The sequence below is a fragment of the Protomyctophum parallelum genome, assembly GCF_964188405.1.
Source record: "Protomyctophum parallelum genome assembly, chromosome: 8".
NCBI lineage: Eukaryota > Metazoa > Chordata > Actinopteri > Myctophiformes > Myctophidae > Protomyctophum > Protomyctophum parallelum.
The window spans coordinates 48,693,137-48,705,636 of NC_139703.1; the positions used below are offsets into that span (position 1 = coordinate 48,693,137).

A 12,500-nucleotide genomic window follows, 5' to 3' on the forward strand; every position below is an offset into this window, starting at 1 on the left:
CCATGGGAAAAAAAGTAATTAAATTAAATTAAATTAAATTATGAGGTAATGATGAGTTTTTTAAATGAAAGTTAACGGAAAACAGTATTAACAGTGAATGATGACCATATGACCTCACTTATCTGAACATCTTACAAATTAAAGACACAGTTGGTTATTTATATATATATATATATGATTATCATAGACGTAATATGTATATTAAATATTCAAATATAATAATAATTATTATACAAACATGTCATTATTAACCAGGTGTTCAAATGAGTGAGGTTCCAGCAGAGTGCAGTGGTTACATGGCACGGATCTGGTTAGTACATATGGAGGAATTAACAACATTAGGAAGTTACATGGAACATACAATGTTGATTAGTGTCTAAAAAAAAGTTATTTCTTTGATCAAGTGAAAGAAATTAATGTTAAGACAAAAACAGCATTGTACCTCGATGTACAATTAAAAGTTAGTAGACTAGATTAATGATTTTCAAACAAATCCAGTCATTTACCCATTGCCCATACAACCAATCGTTGGTAAAAAAAATAAAGACACATTTCAGTAAAGTCTGAAAGTTTTAGACTACATTCCACTGATTCCAGATCATCCAATTTAACTAGGCATGTATTTGCTTGTTCTCATTTCATGCAAATTAACCAAAATAAACATTAGCAGCTGTTCTAATAACTGTCTAATGAGATATTCCTTCTAGAAACACATTCCTATTTGCTTTAACCCATTCTGAACGGGCACCCATTTTGGTGTCAGCATCATGTTATGCTTTAGCTATTTAAAAATAGCAGATCTACAAGCTCATATCGCGCCACCGAGTGGCGCAATACGAGCTTGTAGGTCTGCTATTTTTGAAAAATCGAAGAGCGACTGACATTTCTAGAATCTGATCTCAGGTCAGAATGGGTTAATCAGACCAGTGTGTGTCCAGTGGAAACCTCGTATGAATCTGATCTCAGGTCAGAATGTGTTAATAAGTAAAGGAATGTGTGTTTAGTAGCTGTATCTCTCCTCGGTATAGGTAATCACTATGAGAGGTTTCTTAGCTTTACATTTGGTCTTACAGGGCTCTTCTGGAACACTCAGCTGGGATTGGATCAGGAGCTCAGTACTTTTGGCCTTAACCCATTCTGACCTGAGATCAGATTCATACGAGGTTTCCGCCGGACACACACTGGGTCTGATGAACCCATTCTGACCTGAGATCAGATTCTAAAAATGTCAGTCGCTCTTCGATTTTTCAAAAATAGCAGACCTACAAGCTCGTATCGCGCCACTCGGTGGCGCGATATGAGCTTGTAGGTCTGCTATTTTTAAATAGCTAAAGCATAACATGATGCTGACACCAAAATGGGTGCCCGTTCAGAATGGGTTAAATGGATTTAGTGATTGGACCAGCTTGGTATTCCCAGCTTTGACTAAAGGCTCAGGGAGCTGTGATTGGACCAGCTTGGTATTCCCAGCTTTGACTAAAGGCTCAGGGAGCTGTGATTGGACCAGCTTGGTATTCCCAGCTTTGACTAAAGGCTCAGGGAGCTGTGATTGGACCAGCTTGGTATTCCCAGCTTTGACTAAAGGCTCAGGGAGCTGTGATTGGACCAGCTTGGTATTCCCAGCATTGACTAAAGGCTCAGGGAGCTGTGATTGGACCAGCTTGGTATTCCCAGCTTTGACTAAAGGCTCAGGGAGCTGTGATTGGACCAGCTTGGTATTCCCAGCTTTGACTAAAGGCTCAGGGAGCTGTGATTGGACCAGCTTGGTATTCCCAGCTTTGACTAAAGGCTCAGGGAGCTGTGATTGGACCAGCTTGGTATTCCCAGCTTTGACTAAAGGCTCAGGGAGCTGTGATTGGCTGCTTACCCTGAAGGGGCTGTTGGGCACGCTGACTCCAGACCAGCTGATGGCCACGGTGTGTTTGAGGGCGGAGGTGGGGGTGTAGGAACATGAATACACACCGTCTGCTTTACTCCGCACCTTCACATCAATAGGACAGCCATCTGCATCCTGTCAAACAGACAGACAGACAGACAGACAGACAGACAGACAGACAGACAGACAGACAGACAGACAGACAGACAGACAGACAGACAATGTGAGACATGACTATGGTAGCAATTGGTAAACAGTGAAATCTTCAGTGTTCATTTAACTCTTAAGCCCTAACCACACCAGAGGGTCACCATGCAACTCCTTGCAACATGCAACTCCATGCAACTACTTGCAACCATTATTCCCAATTGTGGTTTGTTTTGTTGCAAGGAGTTGCGAGTAGTTGCAAGGAGTTGCAGCTGGTGTGTTTTGGGCCTTAGACTGGTTACATTTGTGCATTCGCAAAGTTACAAATTGATGAAACAGTAAGAGGAATTTTCTGTGAACAAATAGATGATAAGAGTGTGTGTGTGTGTGTGTGTGTGTGTGTGTGTGTGTGTGTGTGTGAGGGTGTGTGTGTACAGTACATGCAGCGTGCGTGTGTATGTTTCTACCCGAGCAATGATTTTGAGAGGGCCTTTCCCAACATCCTTTGCGTTGACAGTGAACTCGGCTGGTTGGTTGACGACACATCCCGTCTTCTCTAGACCGGGCCCATACGCCTGGACCTGAGACACACACACACACACACACACACACACACACACACACACACACACACACACACACACACACACACACACACACACACACACACACACACACACACACACACACACACACACACACACACACACACACACACACACACACACACACACACACACACACACACACACACACACACACACACACACACACACACACACACACACACACACACACACACACACACACACACACACACACTGCATTAAAAACCATAACATGACAAAACAAACATCATTTCATTCAGCAGCCATGTCTTGTTCCTGACCATCTGAGGGTTGCTGGTGTGGTCATCGGTGCAGATGGAAGCCATGAACGGACTGAGTTCTATGTCCTCGTCGTCACAGGTCACATGGACGGCGTACTCTCCCGGCTCCGTGGGCCAATAACGCACGTCACATGAGCCGTCATTCTGGTCCTCACATTCAATCTTTGCCTGAGACGGACCCTCGATGGCAAAGCCTGCCCCCAGCAGAACACAGAGCGTTAGATGGAGAAGAAATAGAGCACTTCTTCTCAAACATTTTCATGTCAAGGACCCCTACATAAAAAAATAAACGTATTTTGCACACCTACAAAGGTGCGTAGAAGAAGACCAGACGAGAGCCCAGACTTACAGAAAGAAAACATATTTTGTCTGACTCCCAAATGAAATGTATTTGACAACGGATTCCCCATTTGAAAATATTTTGTCCCAGAATATATATATTGTATATTAGATTCAAAAGCCCTGTAAACAAGTGTAATGCTTAATTGGGTCGTCCACTCACAGTCAACAGTCTTTGTATTGAGTTTGTGCTTGAAATGTACTGTAATTCAGCAAACTGTTAATAAATATTTCGATCAATCAAACGTCAGGTCTAATCAGACCTTATCAGAACTGACTGATGGAGTGGTCTGATGAGACTATGATGACTGAGCGGTGCGATCAGAGCAGCAGGATGCCAGTGGACTCACCCAGTACTCCAACATCGGTGCCTACGGACTCCACAACGAAGTCCGCTGATTTACCCACAGTCCCTCTCTCCAGACCTGGACCCCACGCACGGATCTTCTGAGGACCAGCCTCAGGACCCACAGACACCTCAAATGGACTGACAGAGAGACAGACAGACAGATGTTTATAGCAATTGTGTTTATATATTCTATATATTCTAATGGACAGATGGAGTCCCAGACAGACAGACATTTACTATAACATTCTGTATCTCACCTCTTAGGGATGTGCTGTCCTCCCCAGGTTATAGTGACTGTGTACTTCCCAGTAGCTTTGGGATAATATTCATATGAATACACACCGTCTATACTGGACAGCAGTTTCACTGACTCCTCTGCACCCTCTGAAGAGAGAGAGAGAGCGAGAGAGATCAGATTGAGGGCAAAAAGAATAATATGAAATATGTATTCACAGTATATACACTGTGTGTGTGTGTGTGTGTGTGTGTGTGTGTGTGTGTGTACTCACTTGATCCTTTGACAGACACCTTCAGTTCTCCACTGCCAGCGTTCTTGGTGTCCACCTTGAAGTCTGCTGTCTGTGTCACTCTCACACCAGAGGACTGGAGACCTCTACCTGTCGCCCTACACGCCCCTGGTGCACATGCTGAAGAGAAGAGAAGAGGAGAGGAGAAGAGAAGAGAAGAGAAGAGAAGAGAAGAGAAGAGAAGAGAAGAGAAGAGAAGAGAAGAGAAGAGAAGAGAAGAGAAGAGAAGAGAAGAGAAGAGAAGAGAAGAGAAGAGAAGAGAAGAGAAGAGAAGAGAAGAGAAGAGAAGAGAAGAGAAGAGAAGAGAAGAGAAGAGAAGAGAAGAGGTGCAGGAGAGAGAACAGGAAAGAGAGGGATAGAAAGGAGGGATAGAAAGGACAAATTGAGAGATAAAAAGAGAGAGGGAAAGTTAAATACAGAGAGAAAGAAAAAGAGAGAAGGGGTATCAGAAGGGGATTTGATCGAAATCTTAGCATTTATGAAGTGGTCATAAACAGAAGGAGTTTGTGTGTGTGTGTGTGTGTTAACTGCTCTCTGGCCAGTGAGCTCAGAGTTGTCAACAGACACTACATCTCTAGCTATTGGTTGATTGTAAATGTACTTCGACTTCTATGGTTTGGACTTCAAACCAGATGGTTGTGGTGTCACGTTTCCCAGGACTACACACAACTCAGTAACAGGGCGTGGCCGTCGCTTAGAAGCCTTGAATCTCCATATTTCAACTTTATTTTTTGGACCAACATCATCATAAAAGTTCGTGTATATTTTCACCGTTTTAAAAATAATGATAACAAAAGGAACCGTTTTGGACATACAAGGTTAAAATGGGACAGAGACAATAATGAGCAACCACGCGTGTGTGTACATACAGTACATTATGCACACACGCCTACCATACAGTGCCCCCAGCTAGAGCTGTTCCGACAGATCCGAAGGGTGTTCCATACTCTTTTTTATGATCCACAATAAAGTGTGTTCAATACAGTTTTATGATCAACAATAAAGTCTGTGCAGTACTACAGTTTATGATCGACAACGTAGCAAGAAACTGGAGACGACATTGACTTTTAACCCATTCTGACCGGGCACCCATTTTGGTGTTGGCATCATGTCGTGCTTTAGCTATTGAAAAATAGCAGATCTACAAGCTCATAGCGCGCCACCGAGTGGCGCGATACGAGCTTATAGGTCTGCTATTTTTGAAAAATCGAAGAACGACTGACATAGAAACATAGCTTTTTCAGAAAACTGTCATTTTCAAACAAACATTTTTAGAATCTCAGGTCAGAATGGGTTCGTCAGACCAGCGTGTGTCCAGTGGAAACCTCGTATGAATCTGATCTCAGGTCAGAATGGGTTAACAGATAGCCGTTTCCAACCTCTGTCTCATCTCTCCAGGTGTGTGTGTGTGTACGTGCACTCACCAGGTCCTATGTCCACAGTGTAAGGACTCTTGGGGATGGCCAGGCCAGCGAAGGTGATCGTGACAGTGTGAGATCCAGACTGTATGGGTCTGTAGGTGCAGCGGTAGACACTGTCTCCTTTATCCTCCATGACGACCTCCACAGTGTTCTGACGACCTGCCGGGTCCTTGATCATCACCGTCACATCACCTACACCCGCACCTGGACATACAGAGTTATATCGTTACCATAACATCCTCTGGCCCAGGCCGTAGCGTAACGGTCTGGGCACCGGACTGGTAATCCAGTCGCAGTGTGCCGCGGGTTCGACTCCCGGACCCGACACGGCCTTTACTGCATGTCATCCCCCCATCTCTCTCCCGTTTTCCTGTCAGCCTACTGTCTGTCCCTTCAAAAATCAATAAAAAGGCGTAAGCCACAAAAAAATATCTTAAAAAAAAAAAAAAAAACATAACATCCTCTACTGTACGTACACGCGCACCAATAAAATAATACATTTTAATTTGTGTTTGTAAAAGACAGAACTCAAGATTTGACCCAAGGACACTGAAATTAGGAGTAGAGCATCACATTAGTAATTATTCCACGCCACCAACCGGCAGTGTAGATGTCAAAGTAGGTGGGTCTGTTGGCAATGTTGCCCGTGGGTTCAACTCCAGGGCCCTTGGCGGTGACCTTGGAGGGGTCGCCCAGGGCTTTGTCCACGGACACCTCGAACGGGCTCTTAGGGATCTGCTGTCCCGCAAACATCACTGTCACCTGTAGTAGGAAACCGTAATAATAATAATAATAATAATATATACGATTTATATAGCGCTTTTCTGGGTACCCAAAGTCGCTTTACAGAAAGAAGTTCAGACATATTTATTAGAAAACTATTAAAACTATTTAAAAAGGTTTAAAAGGTTAAAAACTAGAAATCAAAAACCGTACAGCAAACAGTACAGCAACCCCCCCCCCCCCCCTCCGTACAGCAAACAACACTGTCAGGCTACAGTAGGAAACTACAACAAGCATCAGAAGAGACCACAATATCAATAAACAACAGTGTATTTTCTCATGTGTGTGCTTTACAGAATATGTCTGTCCTGGTCCTCTTCTTTGATGCCATTCAGAGATCCCCTTTTGAATTATGCACACTTTGTCCCACGCACCTGCCACTAACGTTTTGAGGTGTGCCTATGGCTTTTTCTAAAAGGTTTGTGCTTTACAAACACAATGTGAATAGGGTAATGTGTGTAATGTGTGTGATTTAACTTCAGGTCTTTTTCTTTTTTTTGTCATCAAAGTCTTTTAATGATTTTAAATAAAGCATACAAAATCCACATGACTTACACAAAAGAAAAAGACACAAAACACACCTAGCAGTCAAAAAAAAAGAAAACCCCTGGACAACACCCCTCCACACTCTGTTGCCACTCGTGGTTATATCATATGTAATGTACAAATACAAAATGTTACAACAATCCTTTGATATACAAATAAAATAAGTCCCATATCTCATGGAACTTCCCTTTGACGTTATTCCTCCTGGCAATTGAGTATTCAAAGGATGCCGCTTCAGTCATAAGTTGGGTCCAGTCTGTGATCTCTGCCGTAGCAGAGCTCTTCCTTCAGGTCTTTTTCAATATTATTTTGCTGCTCTTTGTAAATTGTGTGTCATTGATACTCGCTGGTAAAATTGCTGCTCTAGGGTCTGATCCTTATGCTTACAATTGATTGATTGATGGTAATATTGCCACCATATAGAATCTGATTCTTGTACGGCTCACTGATCTAGGATCCGTTCACTATGAGTGTCTCACCTTGTGATTTCCCCATCACCTGAGGGCTCACTGATCTAGGATCTGTTCACTATGAGTGTCTCACCTTGTGATTTCCCATCACCTGAGGGACGTACGTCACACAGTATGTCTTCTTACCCTCATTGGGCTCTGCTTTCAACTGAACACGCACGCACACGCACACGCACACGCACACACACACACACACACGTTAGACATCATCTACTGTAGCGTTCATCCTGTAGTAATATCCCTCATCTCTCTCTCTCCTGTCAAATGAGAATATAGCGTACCTCCTCCCTCCTGCCATCGGGGTCCTCCAGGTAGACGGTCACAATACCCTGTCCTGCACTGAAGGTGTCCACTGTGAACACAGCAGGACGCAGAACACGGTTCCCTACTGGCTCAATACCTGGACAGACAGACAGACAGACAGACAGACAGACAGACAGACAGACAGACAGACAGACAGACAGACAGACAGACAGACAGACAGACAGACAGACAGACAGACAGACAGACAGACAGACAGACAGACAGACAGACAGACAGACAGACAGACAGACAGACAGTTCAGAAAGGGAAAAAGAGAAGATTCTGGTGAATTATTTTCTTTGGGTTGTTGAAACTGACAATAAGGATAAGGATATTTATCACATAAATGCCATGTATCTGCCCTGGATTGAAGGCGTGATAACAATGGTCAGACAGAGAGGTTGATAATATTATGATCTTATGGGGTTACACTGAAGCTGTGCCTCCTCTAGGGCAGTGGGCTGCGACCCCACCCCAAAAGCTCTTGGAATGTAGGAGTTGAGGCATTTTGACTCAGTACCACAGATGCATATTGTGTTGTAAGGCATTGTGAGCTTGTAGATCGGCTATTTTCAAAAAATTTGACTCTTTATATTATTTGACAATTTGGCAAATGTTTGACAAATCTTTATAGTAGTTTGTTGATTGCTTTTGATGCAGTAATGGTCTATTTTCTTTTCTTTAAGGTCTGAAAAGGTCCTTAAAAGACCTGGGGGTCCTGACCCACAGGTCTAGGGGTTATACAGCGGCTGACTCCTTCATCAAATTCAAAGGAAAAGAAGGCACTGTTTTTCCTTTACGTTTTGACGATGGGTTCTCAGCTTGTACAGCGGCTGACCAATCAGTACAGCTGAAGTGCCACCACAAGTTAAACTGGTAGAGCGATTTCACCATATGAAACATGGAAGAAACACTAAACACTGCTACTAATAGTTAGCCAATAGTAGTAATATACATGGCTGATGATCAGGGTTGGGAAGTAACGGATTACATGTAATCCGTTACTGTAATCAGAGTAAAAAAACGTCTTAGAGTACATTTTAAAATGTGTAATCTGGATTACAGTAACGGGGGTGTTGTAACGGGGGTTACATGAGGATTACATTCTCCCCTTCCCCTCATTAATTTTACAAACAAGTTATAAATTATTATAACACCAAACGGAATGGATTGGAGTTGAGCGCAGCGCGCACCTCTCTGACTCCGTGTAAAATCCTCACAGTGGAGGCTGCTGCTGGGAAAGCTAAAAAGCGACTATAAAAGGCCACACGAGCACTTCAAAGCTATATATATCGTCCATTAAACAATGTGCATATTTATATATGTTGGCTATTTGAAAATAGACGATCTACAAGCTCACAACCGTTCTACCATTATTTACAAGCAACTTCAGAAAAATAAGCCCAATGTGGCTTATAATAATCAGACCAGGCAACACTGCAGAGATACTAGATAGGAGAGCATATGATATATTGGATTATGGATAAATAATGGGTAGCGCAGTCTTCTCTTTTAGGTAAAATACAATGAGGCTTTTTATTTAAAGAGTAGCCTACGGGGTATAAATATAATTGTATAGGGCTGAGTTATTTGTAGACTATATAAATTAGTCTTTACTGTCTAGTCAATGTTTTAAACTCATGCCATGTCTATCTAAATGAGTGTCAGCCAGGAATGTCAAAAATAGTTTTTATTTGCCACTTTGACCACACATGGATGAAGTTGTTGGTTGTCAAAGTTGTTGGTTGTCAAAGTTGTTGGTTGTTGTCAATCAAACAATCAAAATGGTTCTGTAGGTCAAGATGCATTTTTCTTATGATCTGTTATAAGTTGACACAATGACTCTACAGTAATGTAACTGTTCAGAGAGGTCAAATTCTTAACAATGAAATGACCTTAACCATATTTCAGTTGTCCTTATCTTAATTTCATAGGCTCAACATTCTTGTCTATCAATGGTAAAACTTGTATTATCTAATTAAATTGAGTTTTACTTAAAAGTAATCGAAAAGTAACTGAAAGTAACTTGTAGTTACTTTTTAAATGGAGTAATCGGGATTACGTTACTGACTACATTTTTTAGCAAGTAACTTGTAACTGTAGGGGATTCCTTTTTAAAAGTAACCCTCCCAACCCTGCTGATGATACACTAGTATTTATCTGGGCAGAAATAAACCAAAAACTGTGTAAAAGGCTTCTGTGTTTTAACCAACTCCCTCCACACACTGTTACACATCTGCCTGTTTTAACCAACTCCCTCCACACACTGTTACACATCTGCCTGCAGTCTGCCGGTACTGCAGATCCTTGTTGATCAATTCAACAAAAGCGTTGATCAAATACCATTTTCACATTAAAACGAATTATCATCCGATATTCATCATCGCCTTTCTTATCCAACATTGCCTGCAGCTCAGACTTAGTTGATTGGACGATCGTTGTATTATTTCAGTTGCCAACTCATTTGTTTGCTTTTTATGATTCCTTTGTATTGTTGTTGTTAAATGAACCTGCACAACCCAAAATGATGCTGTTTTTTCAAATGTGTTGTTTTTAAATGTCCAAATAAAAAAATAATGGATGATAACCTGCATCATCATACAGAATTAATAGGCTCATTAATTCATTCTTATTCAGACTTGTTTGTGTGTCTGTCATGACTCAGGAGTCATGACATTTCTGTGCCTCTGTGTGTGTGTGTGTGTGTGTGTGTGTGTGTGTGTGTGTGTGTGTGTGTGTGTGTGTGTGTGTGTGTGTGCGCTGGATGCATCCTGTGGTCAGTGTGGTGTGTGTGTCAGGTCCTGTAGTTAGTTCAGTCTATTGTTTAAATTCCTGCAACTCATTTCCTCAGTTTGTTTTTCAGTTAGACTGTTTCCATTGACCAACATCATTTCACACATATTCACATTGTGAAAATGTCCATTATCATCAATGGAAAACTTGTCTATGAAACATACAGGAAAAATAGAAAACCTGCCCATTAACATTAATGGAAAACATGTACCGGTACATTAAAATCAATAAGACAACCTGTAAATTAACATAGAAAAACTGTCCATTCAGTTTTGTAGGGTTAAGGTTCATTGTGGTCTTCGGATTAAATCAAACCGAGCTGTTTCGTTTTTGATTGTACCTACTGATGGAGTTGTCACACCAGTGACAACAGAATGTTCCCAGAATTTAATTTAATTTAATTTCAGTAACACCGTGTTTGCCATTACTTCCATTCAAGCAGAGCTGTCGCAGAGCATGTCCTCTTTTAATATGCTCCCATATTAACCATGTTTTTTTCTGAAATAGGAAAGTAGCACTTTGCTTAGGCTCAGTGTGTGTGTGTGTGTGTGTGTGTGTGTGTGTGTTACCTGGTCCGTATGCGCGGGCTTTCTTGGGGTTGAGTTTGGGTTTGAGAGGAGCTCCAGGTTTCAATTTGGCTTTAGGGAACTGTGACAGGTAGGTCATCACAGACTGTTCATCTACATTGGGGTCTAGTATCTCCTCTGGTGCTATCACCTGCACGCACACACACAGAGAGAGAGATGGAGAGGGATAGATAGATAGATAGATAGATAGAAAATAGGCATTAGAAAAGAAGAGAGAAACACATATTGGTTTGATTAGAGAATACCCGGACAGATGGACTACTTTATACATACAGTACAGTATAGACGGACATACAGACAGAAAGAACATTACTGTCAAACCTGTTAGACTAGATATTGTCCTCATTCAGCTACTGTAAATCTGGCTTGCTAAATGTTAAAGTATGTTTTAATTCAATGTTTATACAGTTGTGATTCAGGCGTATTAAGGGTGTGCATGTGTGTGTGTGTGTGTGTGCGTGTGTGTGTGTGTGTGTGTGCATGTGTGCGCATGTGTGTGTGAAGCAAACACCTCTTAGACAAACAAATGGTTCAGTTGAGGACACACAGAGAACATATGGAAATTGACATCTAAGATTAAGGAAAAGAAGAGAAGCACAGATAGAATTCTAACCTGCGGTATTCCTAGCCAGTCGTCTGCCAGCTGCATGGCTTCACTGGCATTGTTGGTTGGTTTCACCGTGTCCCACGTCTCCCAGTCTGGACAGAGACCTACACACACACACACAGTGAATACAGCTCCTAGGATGCATTGGTCTCATCTTTTCCTGGTATGTGAGCTCAGACAGAGATTAAAACAGTTGTGCAAATCAAAACATCAACCAACACGGTTTAAATCAATGCCACACACACACACACACACACACACACACGCACACACACACACACACACACACACACACACACACACACACACACACACACACACACACACACACACACACACACACACACACACACACTTACCAGGTGCACAGCTGTCCACCAGTGCTCCCAGTGCCTTCCCGTCTCTCCAGTCCCTGCTGAAGTTTGTGATTGGGAGATCTGGGACTTTGTTTTGGATCCAGCCCAGAAGACGCTGCTTGGGTGTCTTATTCTCGGCCTGAACACAAACATCTTCATTATCATCTTAAAATGATTATTAAAGGTATATTCAGTGATTTCACTCAAAAAACCTTAGGTTTCGTTTTTGGCTGGGACCTAAGCCTTTCATCCAATCAGGATAGAGAGTCAAAAACGAAACCTAAGGTTTTTTGACCCCCAGGGGTTAACTGGGGACAGGGAGGAACTCCTTATATGGTCAGCACACTCTATAGTAGAGAGGATTATCACAACAAAACAAAAAAATAAGTGATATTTGAATTAAGTGAAATCACTGAATATACCTTTAACTTTTGTCTCTGACACTGTGTGCTGACAGTGCTCTACATGTGTGTGTGCACTGTGCACTACTCGCAGTCTCACACACGT

At 42.1% G+C, this 12,500-nt stretch overlaps 1 protein-coding gene across 2 annotated transcripts in view; it reads right to left on the minus strand.

The window, feature by feature from the left end:
- flnba (filamin B a) overlaps positions 1-12,500 on the minus strand; it is a 74,158-nt gene that overhangs the window by 42,774 nt on the left and 18,884 nt on the right. For both annotated transcript variants that reach the window (XM_083772027.1, XM_083772026.1), the window contains exons 3-15: positions 11,997-12,132; positions 11,644-11,741; positions 11,013-11,160; positions 7,629-7,747; positions 7,421-7,495; positions 6,148-6,310; positions 5,552-5,752; positions 4,110-4,247; positions 3,858-3,984; positions 3,602-3,738; positions 2,913-3,106; positions 2,491-2,604; positions 1,868-2,011 (exon numbers count right to left, since the gene is read on the minus strand). In XM_083772027.1, coding sequence (XP_083628153.1) covers positions 1,868-2,011; positions 2,491-2,604; positions 2,913-3,106; positions 3,602-3,738; positions 3,858-3,984; positions 4,110-4,247; positions 5,552-5,752; positions 6,148-6,310; positions 7,421-7,495; positions 7,629-7,747; positions 11,013-11,160; positions 11,644-11,741; positions 11,997-12,132 — 1,794 coding nt within the window. The remainder of the gene's footprint in view (positions 1-1,867; positions 2,012-2,490; positions 2,605-2,912; positions 3,107-3,601; positions 3,739-3,857; positions 3,985-4,109; positions 4,248-5,551; positions 5,753-6,147; positions 6,311-7,420; positions 7,496-7,628; positions 7,748-11,012; positions 11,161-11,643; positions 11,742-11,996; positions 12,133-12,500) is intronic.